The sequence below is a fragment of the Diorhabda carinulata genome, chromosome 12, assembly GCF_026250575.1.
Source record: "Diorhabda carinulata isolate Delta chromosome 12, icDioCari1.1, whole genome shotgun sequence".
NCBI lineage: Eukaryota > Metazoa > Arthropoda > Insecta > Coleoptera > Chrysomelidae > Diorhabda > Diorhabda carinulata.
The window spans coordinates 7,255,839-7,272,017 of record NC_079471.1 but is presented as its reverse complement, the minus strand read 5'-3'; the positions used below and the strand labels follow the sequence as shown (position 1 = coordinate 7,272,017).

The 16,179-nt window shown below is 31.1% G+C and overlaps 2 protein-coding genes across 29 annotated transcripts in view; one reads left to right on the top strand and one right to left on the bottom strand.

Annotated features, from left to right (window-relative positions):
* LOC130899969 (disks large 1 tumor suppressor protein) overlaps positions 1-16,179 on the bottom strand; it is a 1,257,949-nt gene that overhangs the window by 559,662 nt on the left and 682,108 nt on the right. The gene's annotated exons all lie outside the window — the stretch shown is intronic.
* Positions 12,363-14,881, top strand: LOC130899980 (cuticle protein 21-like). The gene is made up of 2 exons (XM_057810253.1): positions 12,363-12,387; positions 13,515-14,881. Exons 1-2 carry the CDS (start codon positions 12,376-12,378, stop codon positions 14,181-14,183), a joined length of 681 nt encoding a protein of 226 aa, XP_057666236.1. The 5' UTR covers positions 12,363-12,375; the 3' UTR covers positions 14,184-14,881.

The window sequence follows — 16,179 nt, the reverse complement described above, 5'->3', positions numbered from 1 at the left end:
GTTTTACCTAGAGGAGATGTTCTTCGCAATTTGTATTTTTCATAGAGTACGTTTTATATTTATCCTTATTAAATTATCAATATACTTTTATATATACTGCAGAAATGAAATAATTTTATTTTTAGAAACTGAACATCTCATTTTCAACAATTTTCCACGTTTGATAATTGAACAAAATTGTACGATTTTACGCAATATCCTATACAGTTATTGAATGCATTCTCACATATAACAAATTATTGAACTGTATAATGTACATATATCCTTCATAGAAATTTTCCTCAAATCGCCGATTCACACCAAAATATTGAAATCAACTCTATTTAAGGTAGCACTGAAGCATAATAGAATGAATTTCCGCATAAACGTGTTCGGTGCCATGTCATGTATACAACAGACATGACATATATTTGTTACTAAATAATTCGTCCGATACAAGCTGTAAGACTGTAAGACAGTTTCCGCATATTTGTTGTTTGATTTTGGAATGCTTTTGATATATTACTATGAAGATCATTTGAGGCAAAATGCTTGATATTATTGCACATTTCTCTCTATACGGAATCGTTTGAATATCATTCAAGTTGGATGGTTGATATGTTTTATAAATATGTTATGGAAATTCAAATTGAAAATTATCTCACAACAATAGAATAGTCATTCTACTAAACTGCTAGTAAAATGATAGTTTAACGCTCACGAGTTAAATAATAACTCATTATACGCGAGTAGAAAATTATACTTCATCGACGACTGCTAAATATTTTTGTTGAATTTGTTTTGTTGGAAAATTTTGTCACATCATTAGAAACATTATAATTTGATTCATTATTTTTGTGCATCTATTTCTGATTTCGTCATTACCACGTTAGAATAATTTCTTTGAAAATTATTTTCAAATCCAGTTGCATTCATTTACATAAAAAGTAAGCGATGAAGATATTAACTTTTTTCCTGCCCGTAAAGATAATCTTTGGTTGCGTATCGAATTATACAAGTTTCGATTTCTTTGAACTAGTTTAATAAAAAACAAGAGTAGGTATGTTTCGAAATGCTGATCTAAAGAATTGTGGTATTACGAGTTTGTTGACAGGGACAGTTACAGTAAATGTTATAATTAAAGCTAAAAGTATCATAATCTGACGTTTGAAAAACCTAAGAACTTAGTTTTTCTTGTCTACAAGATAATTGTGCAATAAGTGAAGTTCATTTCGCCATGCTTTTTACGAATTTCACGAAAAGACACACTCATTTTTGTACATCTACTTCTGATTTGTCATTACTACTTTAGAATAATTTCTTTAAAAATTTTTTTCAAATCCAGTTGCATGCTCTCAAAGATATTGTGTATCGAATTATGCAAGTTCCGATTTCTTTGAACTAGTTTAATAAAAAACAAGAGTAGGTATATTTCGAAATACTGATCTATAGAATTGTGGTATTACGAGTTTGTAGACAGTTCGAATAATTGGAATGAATTAAACATGAAATAACTCTTAGATCTACTATCGTCTAGAGCTATAGCTAATATTTGAACAAGACACAGCTAGAACAATTTCTGTAAAATAGGGCGGCTTGATCAAATGCTTCAGCAAATTGATTGTATCAAACGTGATTGATAGTTTAGAAACTCGTTTGAAGCTGGAAGCAACCATTGACGGTGATTGATAAAAACCACCGACTTTTTTTTTCTTTTTGTGGTTTCCCCCCTTCACAGAAACCAATGTTAAGGCCAGGAAGTCCAAATCTACATTTGACACCATTATACGCTCCAAACTCCTCCACTTCTCAGCTTGGACTGAGAGTTTTGATCAAAAGATTGAAGTATGCTTGAAGCGCCCATCAATCGGAGCCTTTTTTTGATTTGATCAGGCCACTTGATAGTGTAGGGCCTCCATGAGGTCTAATAGACTATTTAGTTAATTTAAAAAGTATTCCCCTAGTCAAATTATGTTTTTCTAATGCAGACAAACAAGCTTCATCGAATAATATATAAGAAAATTATGACCTAATAACAAACTTCAATTTTTAAGCAGAATTAAATTAATCTGTTTGAAGTGTTTTCCCATTTTGTTTTTCAAAAATGAATGCTGTACATTACTTTATTATAACCCTATATAAAAGTTTATAAAACTTAAGTTGTTGTTATGTCATTTAGTTTAACCGAAAATTCAATCACATAGTACTGAATCGTCTGCATCTACTTTTAACTCAATGTTACAATTCAACAGCTAACAACACTTCAGTGAATGTCAACATTCGAAATAATGACGAAATAATCAAATTATAACACCAATTGTCCATTTTAATCTCACACCGCCTCTGTGTTTATTTCATACGCAGATAGCAGTAGTTTTTGTATGTCATTGTTTCTCTCATGACTTTCATGCCCAAGACTTTATTTTACTATTTCCTATCCAATGTTTACGGGTGATTTGCTACTCGTCTATTTGCGTTGAATATTTTGATATTTTTGACTCGACGACGGTTCTTTGTTCCATCGATGGAATTTGAAAAGTTTCATTTGATATAAATCAGTATAAATAGGCCATATCGAAATAGTATATTACATAAACAGTGATATTTAACAAAGATATGGGAATCGGAAATCACGCTGGTGTGTGATCACTTTCCAGCGAGAAATGTACAATATTTTTCCTACGATTCCCACCTGGCAATAAACTTTTTATGGGAGTTTTGATATGAAAATTATTTCGTAGAGCTAACAAATCCAAACACCTTGTCTGTTGCTAATTTTCTCAACCAGAAGAAGAGAGGTGGAAAAAGCTTACGAAGATCTGCTTAAAAAGGAAACGCTAAGAATAGTCGCCGGGCATTGTGTGTAGAAGAAAATCATATCACTTATGGAAAGCATTCTGAATTCAGGACTAGTTTAGACTTATAAGTTCTTGCGGCAAATAAGTCTCTGAAGGATTTGTAGTCCAAAATGTGATAATAGATGAAGATGAATGGGCAAAACATTTTGTTTTTACTCATTGTCGATAGGAATTGCTTTTTTATATGATTGTCTTATTCTATTTTCTCAACTTTGTCATCATATTATTCGATTAAGCAAAATTCATAAAAGATCGTAGGTACAATTTTTAAGAATTTATTTGTGGAGAGAGAGTATACGATATACATATTTCAAATGAAGATTATTCCAACCATTGATAACAACTAATTCAAAATACGATTACAGAATCTAGTAATTTTATACATTCGCGGTCCCCTCGCTTTTTGGCTCTAGAAAATCGAAAAATCATCCGATTTTGATGAATTTTTTTTTAAATCTTTGCATATAATCGTTCATAACTTTTTATTCTCAAACCATCAAACGCAGTTCATATATTTTTTGTTAAACTACACAAAAAACGAACATTTTGAAAAAAAAAATTTTGAATGGGGAAAATGTTCATTTTATCAAAGTTAACTTTCAATATTGTATACTTGATTACAATAAGTGATTTCAAGAATGTTTTTGTTCATATAACTTTAATGATTACTTAATAAGAAACTACAATCGATTATATGTGAGAAACAGTCAATTTTAAGAGAAATTGTTATTGTTTTTAATTGTAAAAACTTGATAAATCAACATTTTTGTATAATTTTTTTTTTCAATTTGTTCGTGTTGTCGTGTAGATTATGAAAAAAAAAATTTACTCCTTAAGTTCGATAGTCTAACCAGACGCAAAAAGAGTTTATTTAACTTAAAAAAGATTGGTTGATTGCCAGAATATTTTGGGCTTCCTTCATTAATTTTTTTTTAATCTGTAAGCTCGTTGTCTCTCGGCTGGAGTTTTTGGAGGTTTAGATTTTTTCCTAGTCAAAAAATATAAAAAAAAATTAGAAAATTTATAAATGCATAATTATAAAAATTTTAAACGACTTTAAAAAAATGATAAAAAAAGGTTTTTATAAACATTTTTTTTTAATTATTATAATTAATTTTTTATTTAAAATGTATTATCTTAATAATTAACAAAAAAAGGTTATAAAAAGATAATTATGTCACTAAATCTTTTACATACAATAATAAATAGTACATGAAAATTATTTAAATAAGCTAAAAAATAACTTTTCGATAGAAAATTATATAAAAACATTATTATAATGAAAAATATTGTCGATTTTTCCGATAATATTTAATATTTAAAAATTATTTATAAAATAAATCATAATAACGTGGAAGAATTTATAGACATCGACAAAAAAATTAATTTTTGGTTAGGTTAGAAATTTTCTATTTTATGTGGATGCGCTCGATAATTCATATTGGGTTGATTATCTAATTTTATGTGTTGTTTTCAAATATATATTTATATGATCTACATCGATAATTATTAAAATATTCAATAAATACAAATTGCACATGCTCATACATATAATACATGAATTATAACGTACCTTGCAACCACGTGTTTGTTAGATGTTCCGGCAATATCATCTACACCTCTTTCTGCCATAGTTATTTGAAAATACTTTCAGTTCACTTTAGCGGAACACAATGATAAAAATTAAAACTTCACAATAACAATATTAATTATTGATATTTATAATAAAAACAACAATATAAGTATGTCGACACTGACAAATTAGAAAGTTGCGCACCAAAAACGTAACGAGGTCATTCATCGATAGATTTTACTCCCCACATTTTTCTCATATCGGTCCCCTTATATATGCAAATCGATTCTTAAGGAGTAAACTCCAAAAATATAACAACTTTATTTAATTATTTGGAAAAAAGTTATCAACAATTATACGTGAATGAGAGCAGTTTCATGAACATTTAAAGCCCTGAAATCAATATAAGTTTTCATTTTCTTATTCCCATAATTTTTTTCGTAGATCCGCCGTAAAAACAAAGATTTATAGAAAGAATTCATCGAAATCGGATGATTTTTCGATTTTCTAGAGCCAAAAAACGGAGGGACTGCGAAAGTATAAAATTACCCAGAATATTTTCGTATTTTTTAAGTAAGTCTACAAGTAAGCTTTGAATCAATTTTCGAAATATTGTAAACTTGTATCGATTTTGTCATTATATAACCAGATTTGTTTGGAAATTAGTTCTCCAGTTTAGATGTTAAGTTTATCAAACATATGAATACTCTTCAATGCTACCAAAACCTAAAGAGATTGCAGTAAACTAGATTAGAAAATGAAGCTAGAATGATGTAGTGTAGGCGCATTCCTAATTTCTAAAGTTACACGTGTGTTTTACCACATGTATTTGATTTAAAGATATCGTGTGTTAAAATGTGCTTTTCAGACTCTATTCACCACTTCTTTATTCAGCAACTCTTTGAGAAGTTCTCTCGCAATAAAACTGAGAACTAAAAACCAATCAATAACTTCACAAAGCAAATAAATCTACACTCAGAAGCTTACGGCAAAAGTATTTGTTCACCCCACGGCGGACATTTTCAAATGGGTATGCGTTGATTTTGAAAATTTGTTAGATACCCTTATAATGAATAACAATAGTTGATTATGATAATTTTCGAGACACTCTCATTCCTGAAGGTATTTATCATTGAAACGGAAGTTTTTATTGAAACCACTTCTCTCAATACGTGATTTACAATGTTAAGATTTTAACTTAACCTTTCGTTACAAGATGTCGACCTTGTCTTATATATCGAAATGGCATATAAACAAGATGGTAGAGGTCTTCATTGCAGTATTCTTAAAGCAGTATTACATTAATCAAAACTGAAAATGTTTGTAAAAATACTATTTTCAACTTGTCTGATTGTATTGGTAAGGGCAGGGTTAATATCTCAGAAATTAGAAGGTAACTTGATTTTCCCCAAACCGTACAATCCAAATCCACAGTATTCGTTTTTGTACGAAGTTCAAGATCCCACAACAGGTATTTTTTATATAAATATTGATTATAAATGTTATAGTAATACAAAAAGTATTCTTGATAACGAAATATTTTTTATAACAAAATTTTTCGTCCACCCCATTCTGAGACATCGTCTTTAAAAGGTTATAGAGTGATATTTAGTTTTATTTTTTTTTAAATGAAGTAAACGGAACCAATATACAAAAAAATACATGGTATATTCTGGGACTTTTTGGAAACTGAAAAAATGATACATAAGTAATATACAGGGTGATTGTCATAACAAAATAAACTTCTCCCTCAACAGGAATGTTAGAAATGGCCGTTGTGAGTGAACGGAAATTTAAAAATCTTCATTATTAAGTTTGAGAAAGAATTAGAACTTAATTTTACTTCCCTACTTTTCCCTACTTTTATGGTAGATACTTTTCGAATTTTTTCGCATAAATTCGAAAATATTGTCCTCTTCTATTCCATTTATTCATTTGGAAAATAATTTATGGAATCAACACTAAGCAAGAAAATGAAATAACTTGAAATTGCAGGATGCGCCTACTTTTATGGGGTTTATACGATTTTCACTCACTCTCTATCTGTTTATTTATTTCTATGTTCTGTTAGGTGACAGTCATGGACAATATGAAACACGAAATGGCGACCAAGTAAAGGGGGCATATGCATTAATGGACTCGGATGGTACAAGGCGATTGGTAGAGTATACTGCAGATTCCGTTAATGGTTTCAACGCTGTGGTATCCAAACAACCGACTGGATGGCAAGCATTAATACCACCACATGTGAAAGTTCCAAGTCAAGTATACTAACAATTGTGAAGAGGATAGTATTTATTTATGAATAGACATAAGACTGTATTTTCTTCAAAATATAATAAACCAGTACTTTTAATGTTTTTGTTATTTTCATCTCATAGTCAGCCTCTGAAGGTTGGTGGCTTAGTTTGGTGGTTTAGTTTGTTTTTAGAAAGCAAATATATTATTATTCCAACGCTTCTGATGAATTTTTGGGTAAAAAATCCGAAATTGGTGAAAAACAAAACAATCATCATCTTCGAAGTTGATGTGTGCAACCATAGATTGCAGAAGAAGTGTGTATCAATTGATAAACTATAAAATTAAATGTTGGAAGAGGTAATTATGTTGAGGATCATGTATTCTGTTCATTTCGCTACAAATTCTTTACATCAGAAGAAGATAAAAGACTTGTTAAAATTTCTAATATAGTCCAAATAATATGTAACTATCATAATTTTATTTTTTTTATTTATTCATTTTTATTTCCACACATTTATATACAAAAATCGCGGATTCGAAGTTTTTTGCGTTTCCCTTGATATCCATAATATTGAGATACTACTGTCCCATCAAAATAGACGTTTGACTAAGCAAAAATTCGCATAGAGCTCAAAATTGGAAGAGACGTTGAATACATCATTATAAATGAAATGTCAAAAATTCCCTTCAATCCTACTTTTGCAAAAAACTTTATTCAAGGTCAAGAGGTTTTTTCCATTTTTCTTGGAAAATTTCGTGGAAATGTATTACAAAAGTTATAGTCCATACAATTCTCTACAAAAATGGTCCAGTCACTTTTTCTCTTACGACCCACCATTCGTGAGATATCGCGGTTTTAATTATTAGAAAATTCATATTTTACATATTATGCACACATTTCCGTACCACACCAAAGTACTTGGCGAATTTTTTTACGTGGTTTCCCCAGTAAGTATACTTCACGATCAATTGTACTAAAGAAATTTTGATCAGATCGTATCCTATTGATTGAAAGAATAGTAATATTGCTAATGATCAAAGTGAAATAAGTTGTTTTCTTCTACATCTTATTATATTAAATAATTGTCTAATTCTATCCCGACAATTATTTCTTCGTCTTCATTTTCCTCTTCTTGCAGGATTTCTGTTCGATGCTCTAACAAAAGGGATGCATCAATTGTCTCTTTATTGATATCATAAATATCTTCATCTGTTGTATTTGTTTCAATATTGGAGCAAGTCTGACCCGGACAATTAATGCATACTGGCGAACAAAATAATCCCACTTTTGACAGCCTACAATCCGTCTTGCATTCACAAAAAATAGTATCAAGCAGTTTTTCTGGAGTAGGGGGGAATAAAGTTCAAATTGGCTCCATTGTTAATTTCCAGCCTCATTCTTCTGAATCCAGCTCATTGCCTTCACACTTGAACTTGATAATACACACGATACAAGTGTTAAAAGGCAGAAGCGGATGTTGGAAGTAGACAAAAAGACAACTGTACCGCTCCATTGTTTCAAGTAGATTTTATAAATCTCAAATATCTATATTTGTCTCTGGAATTAATTAATTTTTGGAGCACCATACATAGTAAGAAGAAAACGAATTCCATTTGTAACGATGTCGTGTGAAGAAGGGCCAATCTTTGTAAATACTTCTTCGAACAGTTTAAATACTGATATTTTACTTCTTTTAAAAATTGCCGATGAAGTATCGTAACCAGTTATTGCATGTAAAAATAAAATATATGCTTGGCATTTCGGATATGCAGACTTTGTGATGAATATATTGTTGATTGTACTTGAACTTTCCCAGGTTTCAAAACGTAAATAATTTTATCATTTGAAATTCGTGTAGTCAGTAATATCAACATTTTCGCCAACAACGACAGTTGTATTCAATTTTTCCATTGTTCTATTGCTGTTTCAATTATAAGGACAACAGCATCATTAGCAGCTAATTTTTTTTGGAATACCAGCACATTTAAATGAGTTGTGAGTATTTATAAGAAATTGTCGTTGGATTGGAACTTTCGAAGATCGATCACAAACTATATCAATAGATGAAGATGGTTTTGTAGTCCGACGACGTTTTTCTGCAGCTTTAATATTTTTCGTATGTGAAATATGAATTTTATAATTACTAAAACCGCGATATCTCACGAGAAGTGTGTCTCAAAAGAAAATAAAAGGCCAGACTATATTTATAGACAATTGTATGATCTACAACTTTTGTCTAGCCTATTTTCACGATAATACTTACCATTTACGAGAAAAATGTAAAAAACAAACCTTAATTTTGTTCTTTAGACCTTGAATAAAATGTTTTACATGAGTAGAATCGAAGGGAATTCTTGACATTTCATTTATAATGATGTATCAAACTTCTCTGCCAATTTTCAGCTCCATGCGAATTTTGGCATGTTTGACTTATTTTTGTTTACTCTGACTGGATAAAAAATACAATTTGAATCATGTAGATATCGTAATGATGATGAAATTATGATTTTTTGTTGTAAAAATGACAGAAAAAAATTTACAGTTTGTATCCGGCGGTATAAACGTGTAATTTTTCTCATCAGTACAACTTCGCGTCTGTTCATGACATCATTAGCACTACCCAGGGTACCGGTAGATATTTCGGAATACAATTCTAGATATCTCCAAAACGTACGAGTAGGTTATAGCGCAATCAAGAATCAATAGGTGAATAACAAAATTGTAACAGTTCATTTGAATCAAGGACGTTTTTAAATTTATTAATTGTAATGCACATAATGTAGTGATTCAGTACATTGCTGAATGATGATTATTTGAAGTTTAGAAATTATCATCCTCAAGGCTCATTATTTTCTCCGTATTAATACGTATACGTAATATTTTTGAAAAGTTTTTTGCATCTTGTGTGTTGGAATAATTATTTGTAATGGTAAACCGCAGCTGTTGTTTGACTATTTTTATGTCGAAATTGACCGGACTATAGAACAATCAAATAAAAATGAGGAGTTCTTTAATGAAAATCAGTGTCTGACCTCGATATAAAAAGTAATTCTCATTAAAGTCGAATATTGAGATCGTGATCAGTTTTCAACGATTGTAAGGGCGTAGTGCGATCAATAGTTTCTTCCAAGGGAAGTAACTGTTACCCCGAATCCTACAATAGTGTATTGGAGAGATCGCAATCTTTAGGCAGTCATGGATCACAAAGGGAAAAAGTTTATAACTTGTAAGATAACTTTGTACCTAATCGACATCTACTTAGTTACCTATTATAGATACGTAATGTGGAGACTACTCCATGTGTACTCGCATACTACAGGTACACTTTCATTTACATTTTTCCTTTGACCGTTTCCGCGAACAACTTTCTCAGTAAAACAATATTCCTTCGATCCTTGACTGATCGATACCTGACACAGGAAATTCCAAGTCATCTTTCTCTGGGAATTAAAAATCATTCTTTTATAATCTTTTCAATATCCTTATAGCATGTATTTAACTTCATCCTCTTCGATATACCCGGTTTTACGTTTTATGAAAAACCAACATACCAACATACTGCTACCATTCACATAATTTTTTTTGTTCATATGTGTAATGGAGTCCTTAATCTTTATTGTAAATGCTTTGAAGTCAGTGTGCATACCTATAGGATATTAACTCAGCTCACATTTATCGTGTTTAATTCATGAGAAATTCAAGCTTTGTTAACCATTGGGGGTATGTAACTCGGGAGCTAATTTATCCAAAAAACTGTTTGTTTTTTTTTCATATCAAAAGATCTTTTGGCTGGTGTACCTCTTCTTAAAGATCTTTCTTCAGAATAATCTAAAATATCTTCATGATCTGCTTTCCTCTATGTGAATGGTAACATTGGCGATGAGTCAACCCATTTTTTCTAATGTATTTCATTATTTCTTACAAATATAGATCTTTGGAACATAACACTTTCCTTCTACTTTACTTTTAATGCAACTTATCAATTTCTTATTTCACCTACTCATCTTTCTGCCTCCATATGATTTTATTAATTTTTCCCACGGTAAGTTGCGTATATACGAGACATCATCACTTTCATTGAGAGGTAAGCAGAACCATCCTAATTTGTGCACCAACAGCTTCTTTTTGACCATGATCAAGAAATATTGTTTGACAAGTTCACTGTCGGAAAACGGTCGCTCATATTTCCACTATTTTCCAGATAACAAAGAAAATCGACTTATTATTAGTATGCTGTGTAGATAGTTGTATAAAAAAGTATAATTTGAGAAAATATACAAATATGTACACTGCGCCGCAAATTAAAGCAAATTTTGAAAAACCAGAAAATATTTTGTTGTAAATCGATGGCACGAAAATAATCATTTTCAACTTCGTGCAACAACATTTCTGAATGATGAGTATAAAAACAACAATAAAATAATATTGTATACACCAATTTATTGACAGATTCAAATATATTAAATGCAGGTGATTGTTTGCAATATTCTAGTTCAGTGTTCTCTCGAAAATGCTAGCCGTACTGTACATTGCTCCTTGGGGTAGTACATACACAATCTAGCTCTAGTTGTAAACTGGTTTACACCTATCAAATTTACCACATACCACTCATTTCTTTTTGTTCAATCTTTAATGAGAAAAATTGTTCTAAACAGTTGGTTTCCTCTCAATTATTTCAATTTTTCCTGCGACTTTATATATTTTTCTACTAAGATGAGGATACCCGTGTTCATCCTTGAGCCTACACCAACTAATGCCATAAAGAAACGACAATGCAAGCGTAATGAAACATCAACGTTAGCTCTAGCGTGCTTCTTTGACGTCGCTCCTCTGCGAACTAGCATTACAGTGTGGGCTTCCAATGCACATTACAGGATTAAAAACACACGCGGAATAAAACTTCTAAGATGTCACGGGCTGAAAAAACACAAGAGGAAGGGAATTCTCATAGTGTTCCTTGCTAGGAAACAATGGGTATACTCAATTGATAAGAAGTTGAAGATTTTAAAGTCAATTATCCCAGCATTGAGGCCAATATGAGGTCAGTTCGCTTTTAGGAAGTGATATCTACTGCAAGAAAGGATAAAAAACTCGCCGGCTGAATCTGGAATATGGAAGAGCGCAAAGAAGTATAGCAGAGTTTAGCATGACCACCGAATCACAGCTGAACTTAAATATTAAAAGGCATTAAATTTCTTTTTTTTTTAAATGTTCAAAAGTCTTCAAAACTTAGACAAATGTATTGATTGGAGAATGAATTGAGCATGATCTACTTGGAAAATAAATTCTGATAGAAATATACAGTAAACAGAGTTTAGTAACAAACTGAACCGTGTCGAAATGTATTATGGCTTCTATAATATTATTCTAATGATAATTTATTCACTATTTACACAATAATTTTTGCGAAGTTGACGGTTTATTGTATTAAAAATGAACGCAATCTACAGCAATATAAATTTTAATACATACATAATAAACTACTTTTTCCATATATTTTAACAATTTGGTTATTGCAGAACATTAAAAATACAAACTAACAGTGTTAAACATAACGTAAATATTAAACCCCGAACAAACAGTTCTCTAGTATTGCCAAATAGGCTGTTTTGTATGCATAGTGGAAGCCCTCAGTTAAATGTGAATCTTTATAGGTGAGTATATAAACCATGTATGCATCGAATAAAGCTGACAGTCATTATTCGTTGTTTTCTGTGGGTAAAATGGTTCTTAAGGTGAGTGAAAAATAGAATAATACAAAAATAATCCTTATTGATATCATTTAAAATTCATTGATTCGGGATTGAACTTATTTTTTCAAATTTACACAAATTCGTCAATATATTAATTGGTTTGGGGGAAAATATGCGGCACTGATAATTAAGATTCCTCCAGATTTAAATAATCAGGAAATTTTATCACTTTTAGTTCAAATATACACCTCAACAACTTTCATGTTAAGAAGACAATAGACAATAAATTATTTGTTTATTGACTTTATTCGGAATTACGTAAATCGATGGAAATCTATCAATTTGTGAATCAGTCTCTTAAGACTGCTTGACATGATGCAAATACGTGCCATGCAATGCATAACGCAATGTTTCTTGATCAAAAGCAGTTAATTGTTTGATACAAGATCTCGTACATGCAAATGAAGTGAGAAATAAGTTTCTAATTTGCTGATACTACGTCTCCAGCCAAGGATTTCTCAGTTATCTTATATTTTATTTTCTTCAAATGTGTCTCAATCCATTCTTAAATAATTTTTGTATGTTTTCTCGTCTAATTCTATAGCTAAACTCATGTTTGCCCTCGTTCTATCTAGCTAGAGTCTGGCCCACCATCGTCTGGTGTTCTTATTATATAAAATTTGAGGTTAGGAAGTTTTCTACTTTTACTTATGGAATTTTTATCAGTGACAATTATGATGCCATGAACGTGCAATATTCCCCTTTGCAATATATTGATCTTACAAGAAAGTGCATGTTTTTCTAGCTCGTTATCTTGCAAACTATTAATTTAGACAAAGATAAAATTGAGTCAATACAACAAAGTTTGTATTGGAATATAACCGAAGTAACACCTTTCTTCTAAATTATTCTACGTTTTGGTGTATTGAACAGTAATTTCATAAATATCAATAATTTTCTCTCAATCAGTTATCCCCCAAAATATGATTTCAATAATATTGGGATTTAACGATATAACGCGCGATACTTCGTAATTTCATCCTATCACGTATAGTAAATAAGTGAATCATAATCTCTTCTTCCTCGTTAAAGACTAAGGATTTATTTATACTTACTCACCTGATACGAAAATTTTGATAAATAATTATTCTCATTTTTTTTATTTTTAGATCGTTGTTATCTCAGCCGTTCTGGCACTCAGCTCAGCTTCAGTAGCTCCAGCAGCAGTGGTTTCAGCACCAGTACTTGCCAAACTTTCTGATGATACGTTCGACCCAAATCCATCCTATTCTTTCGCTTACGATGTACAAGATTCTTTAACTGGTGATTCGAAAGGTCATATCGAAAGCAGAGCTAATGGTATCGTTCAAGGTCAATATAACGTTGCCGAACCTGACGGTACTAGAAGAATAGTTGATTACACAGCCGATCCAATCAACGGTTTTAATGCTTTGGTTAGAAAAGCACCTTTAGTTGCCGCTGCTGCTGCTCCCGTTGTTGCTGCTGCTCCAGTTGTTGCTGCTCGTGCTGCTCCTATTGTATCTGCTCGTTCTGCTCCTGTTGTTGCCACACGCGCTGCTCCGGTAGTCGCCGCTCCTGCTGCACCAGTTGCTGCTGCCCGTGTAGTAGCTCAACCAGCACCATTGGTAGCTCAAACTGCAAGACTGGCTGCACAGCCTGTGCCGGTTGTTTCTCAGGCTGCTCCAGTAGTTGCAGCAAGGACTACTTTGGCTGCTCCTCTTGTTGCTCAAGCTGCTCCATTTGTAGCTGCTAGGTCCTTTGGTGTTTTACCAGCTGCGTCATATGTAGCTGCACCTTTTCCTTACGCGTACATATGAGATAATTCTTCGACTCGATCCCGAAATTAGATAATACATTTTGTTAATCAGGAATGTAGCATAGTCAAAGAATTTCTACCAAAGGATTATTAATCTACAAATTGGAAATTAATCGTGATTTTTTTAGCTGCACATTAGGCTTAATGATATTTCCTTTATATGAGGTAGATCAGCAGTATATTTTACTGTTCTAAGTCCTATTAAACGGTTGTTCAACTGATTTTAAGAATTTTTATCGAGATAGTTTTGTATTGGTAATATTACAATAATTTTTTCAACTATATTTAACAATATAGTTGAAACTCATAATATTATAAACTCAAAAATATTCCAAATATTTTAGAGCTGCGTAATGGGCTTAATGATATTTCCTTTTATTAGGTAGATCGACAGTATGCATTACTGCTTAAGTTCTATTACGATTTTTTTTTCAAAATATTTTAATTGTTTTCAATGATTTAATCAATGAATATGAACATAGAAATACATGTTAGTAATATGCCAATAAAAATTGATTTCCAGATTAAGCTGACCCACTTAATATTAGCACACTGTTAAGGTCATAATCGGAAACTTAGTTTCTGTGATTTTGTTCAAAAAGTTAAATTAAGTATGACACAACAGCTCTTCAGTTTTCTCAATCTTTAGGAAAATTTGAAAATTTCTTTAATTTCTTATACTTTTTATATATGTCTATGTTTCTAAATCATCTAGATTTTAGTATTTGAAACGTCAAATTTTTATCTGTCTTTCAAAGTTTATAAAAAATACTAATTTTATAACAGAGAACTAGAATCAGGACGATTTAGAAATAAATAAATGAAAATGTTCTAATTTAAATGAACGAATCAAATATTTCTAATACATACGTATCTATAGAATGAATATAACTTATATAGAACTGTCCAAATTTGTTATATACATTATAAACTGATAAGTAAACCAAAATATTGGTGTAAAAAGTGTCAAAATTCATATTTACGTAAATTTCAAAGAGAATCTATTTTATATTTCTGATTAAAATGCTAATACTTGCTCAATTGTATCGTAGTGTTTACTGTACATACTTTTTTATATTTGTATCTCAAATTTCAATATAAAAATTATAAAGATTATATGGTTTTATTGGAGTGATTTTCGCCTTTGAGAATATCTAGAAAAATTTCCTTTTTGGTTACGATATACTATTAAAAATACTATATATAATAAGTAATTTCTCAAATTTTTATTGTTATGTAAGTAATAATATTAGGTACCAAGCAAGGGCCGTCTAACATTCTTAACAAGTGTTTATTAACCCATGAATGCCCGAGCGGTCGTTAATGACCTCCAGACTAAAAATGATTCCATTGTCCAGTTTCATTGGCACTAAAAGTACGTTCATCTAGAACAACGTACTTTCTTCATCTCATTATTAAGACCACATTTTTAACAAGCGTCGTGTTAACACGCATTAACACGTGAGGTGTCGTCCAGTGGCGTAGCGTGCTTTGGAGGGGCCTTCTATCAAAATTAGTTAGGGGCCCCAAATGAAGGGTAAAATTTTCTCACAAAAGAAACAAAAATGCTTGCACTAAATTAAAATAAGTATTTCGCTTCCTCCTAGAAATTGAGTTAGCCAAACAATTCAAATTGAATGTACACTTTTCTTGCCTTTTTTTCGGCAAATTGATTTATTATGATCTATAGCTGAAGATGATTTCAGTTTTTCTAACATGTCTGATAGCCATCTCTGCCCCATCGAAGTGATTAGGTAATTTTTTATCAGTTTTAATGTTGAAAAACTTCTTTCAGCTGTTGCGGTCGTAACTGTAAGTGTCAAGAATAGAAATCATGCTGTTACTACCTCTGGAAAACTATGCAAGGCTATTGAATTTTATCAGCAATAATTCCTTAATGGAATGAATTTTTTGAATTTCAAATTTTTAGCATGTTTTCATAGCAATTAATTGTTCTGACTGAGATGTCTTTACTGTATTTAGCCGACAGTTTTCCG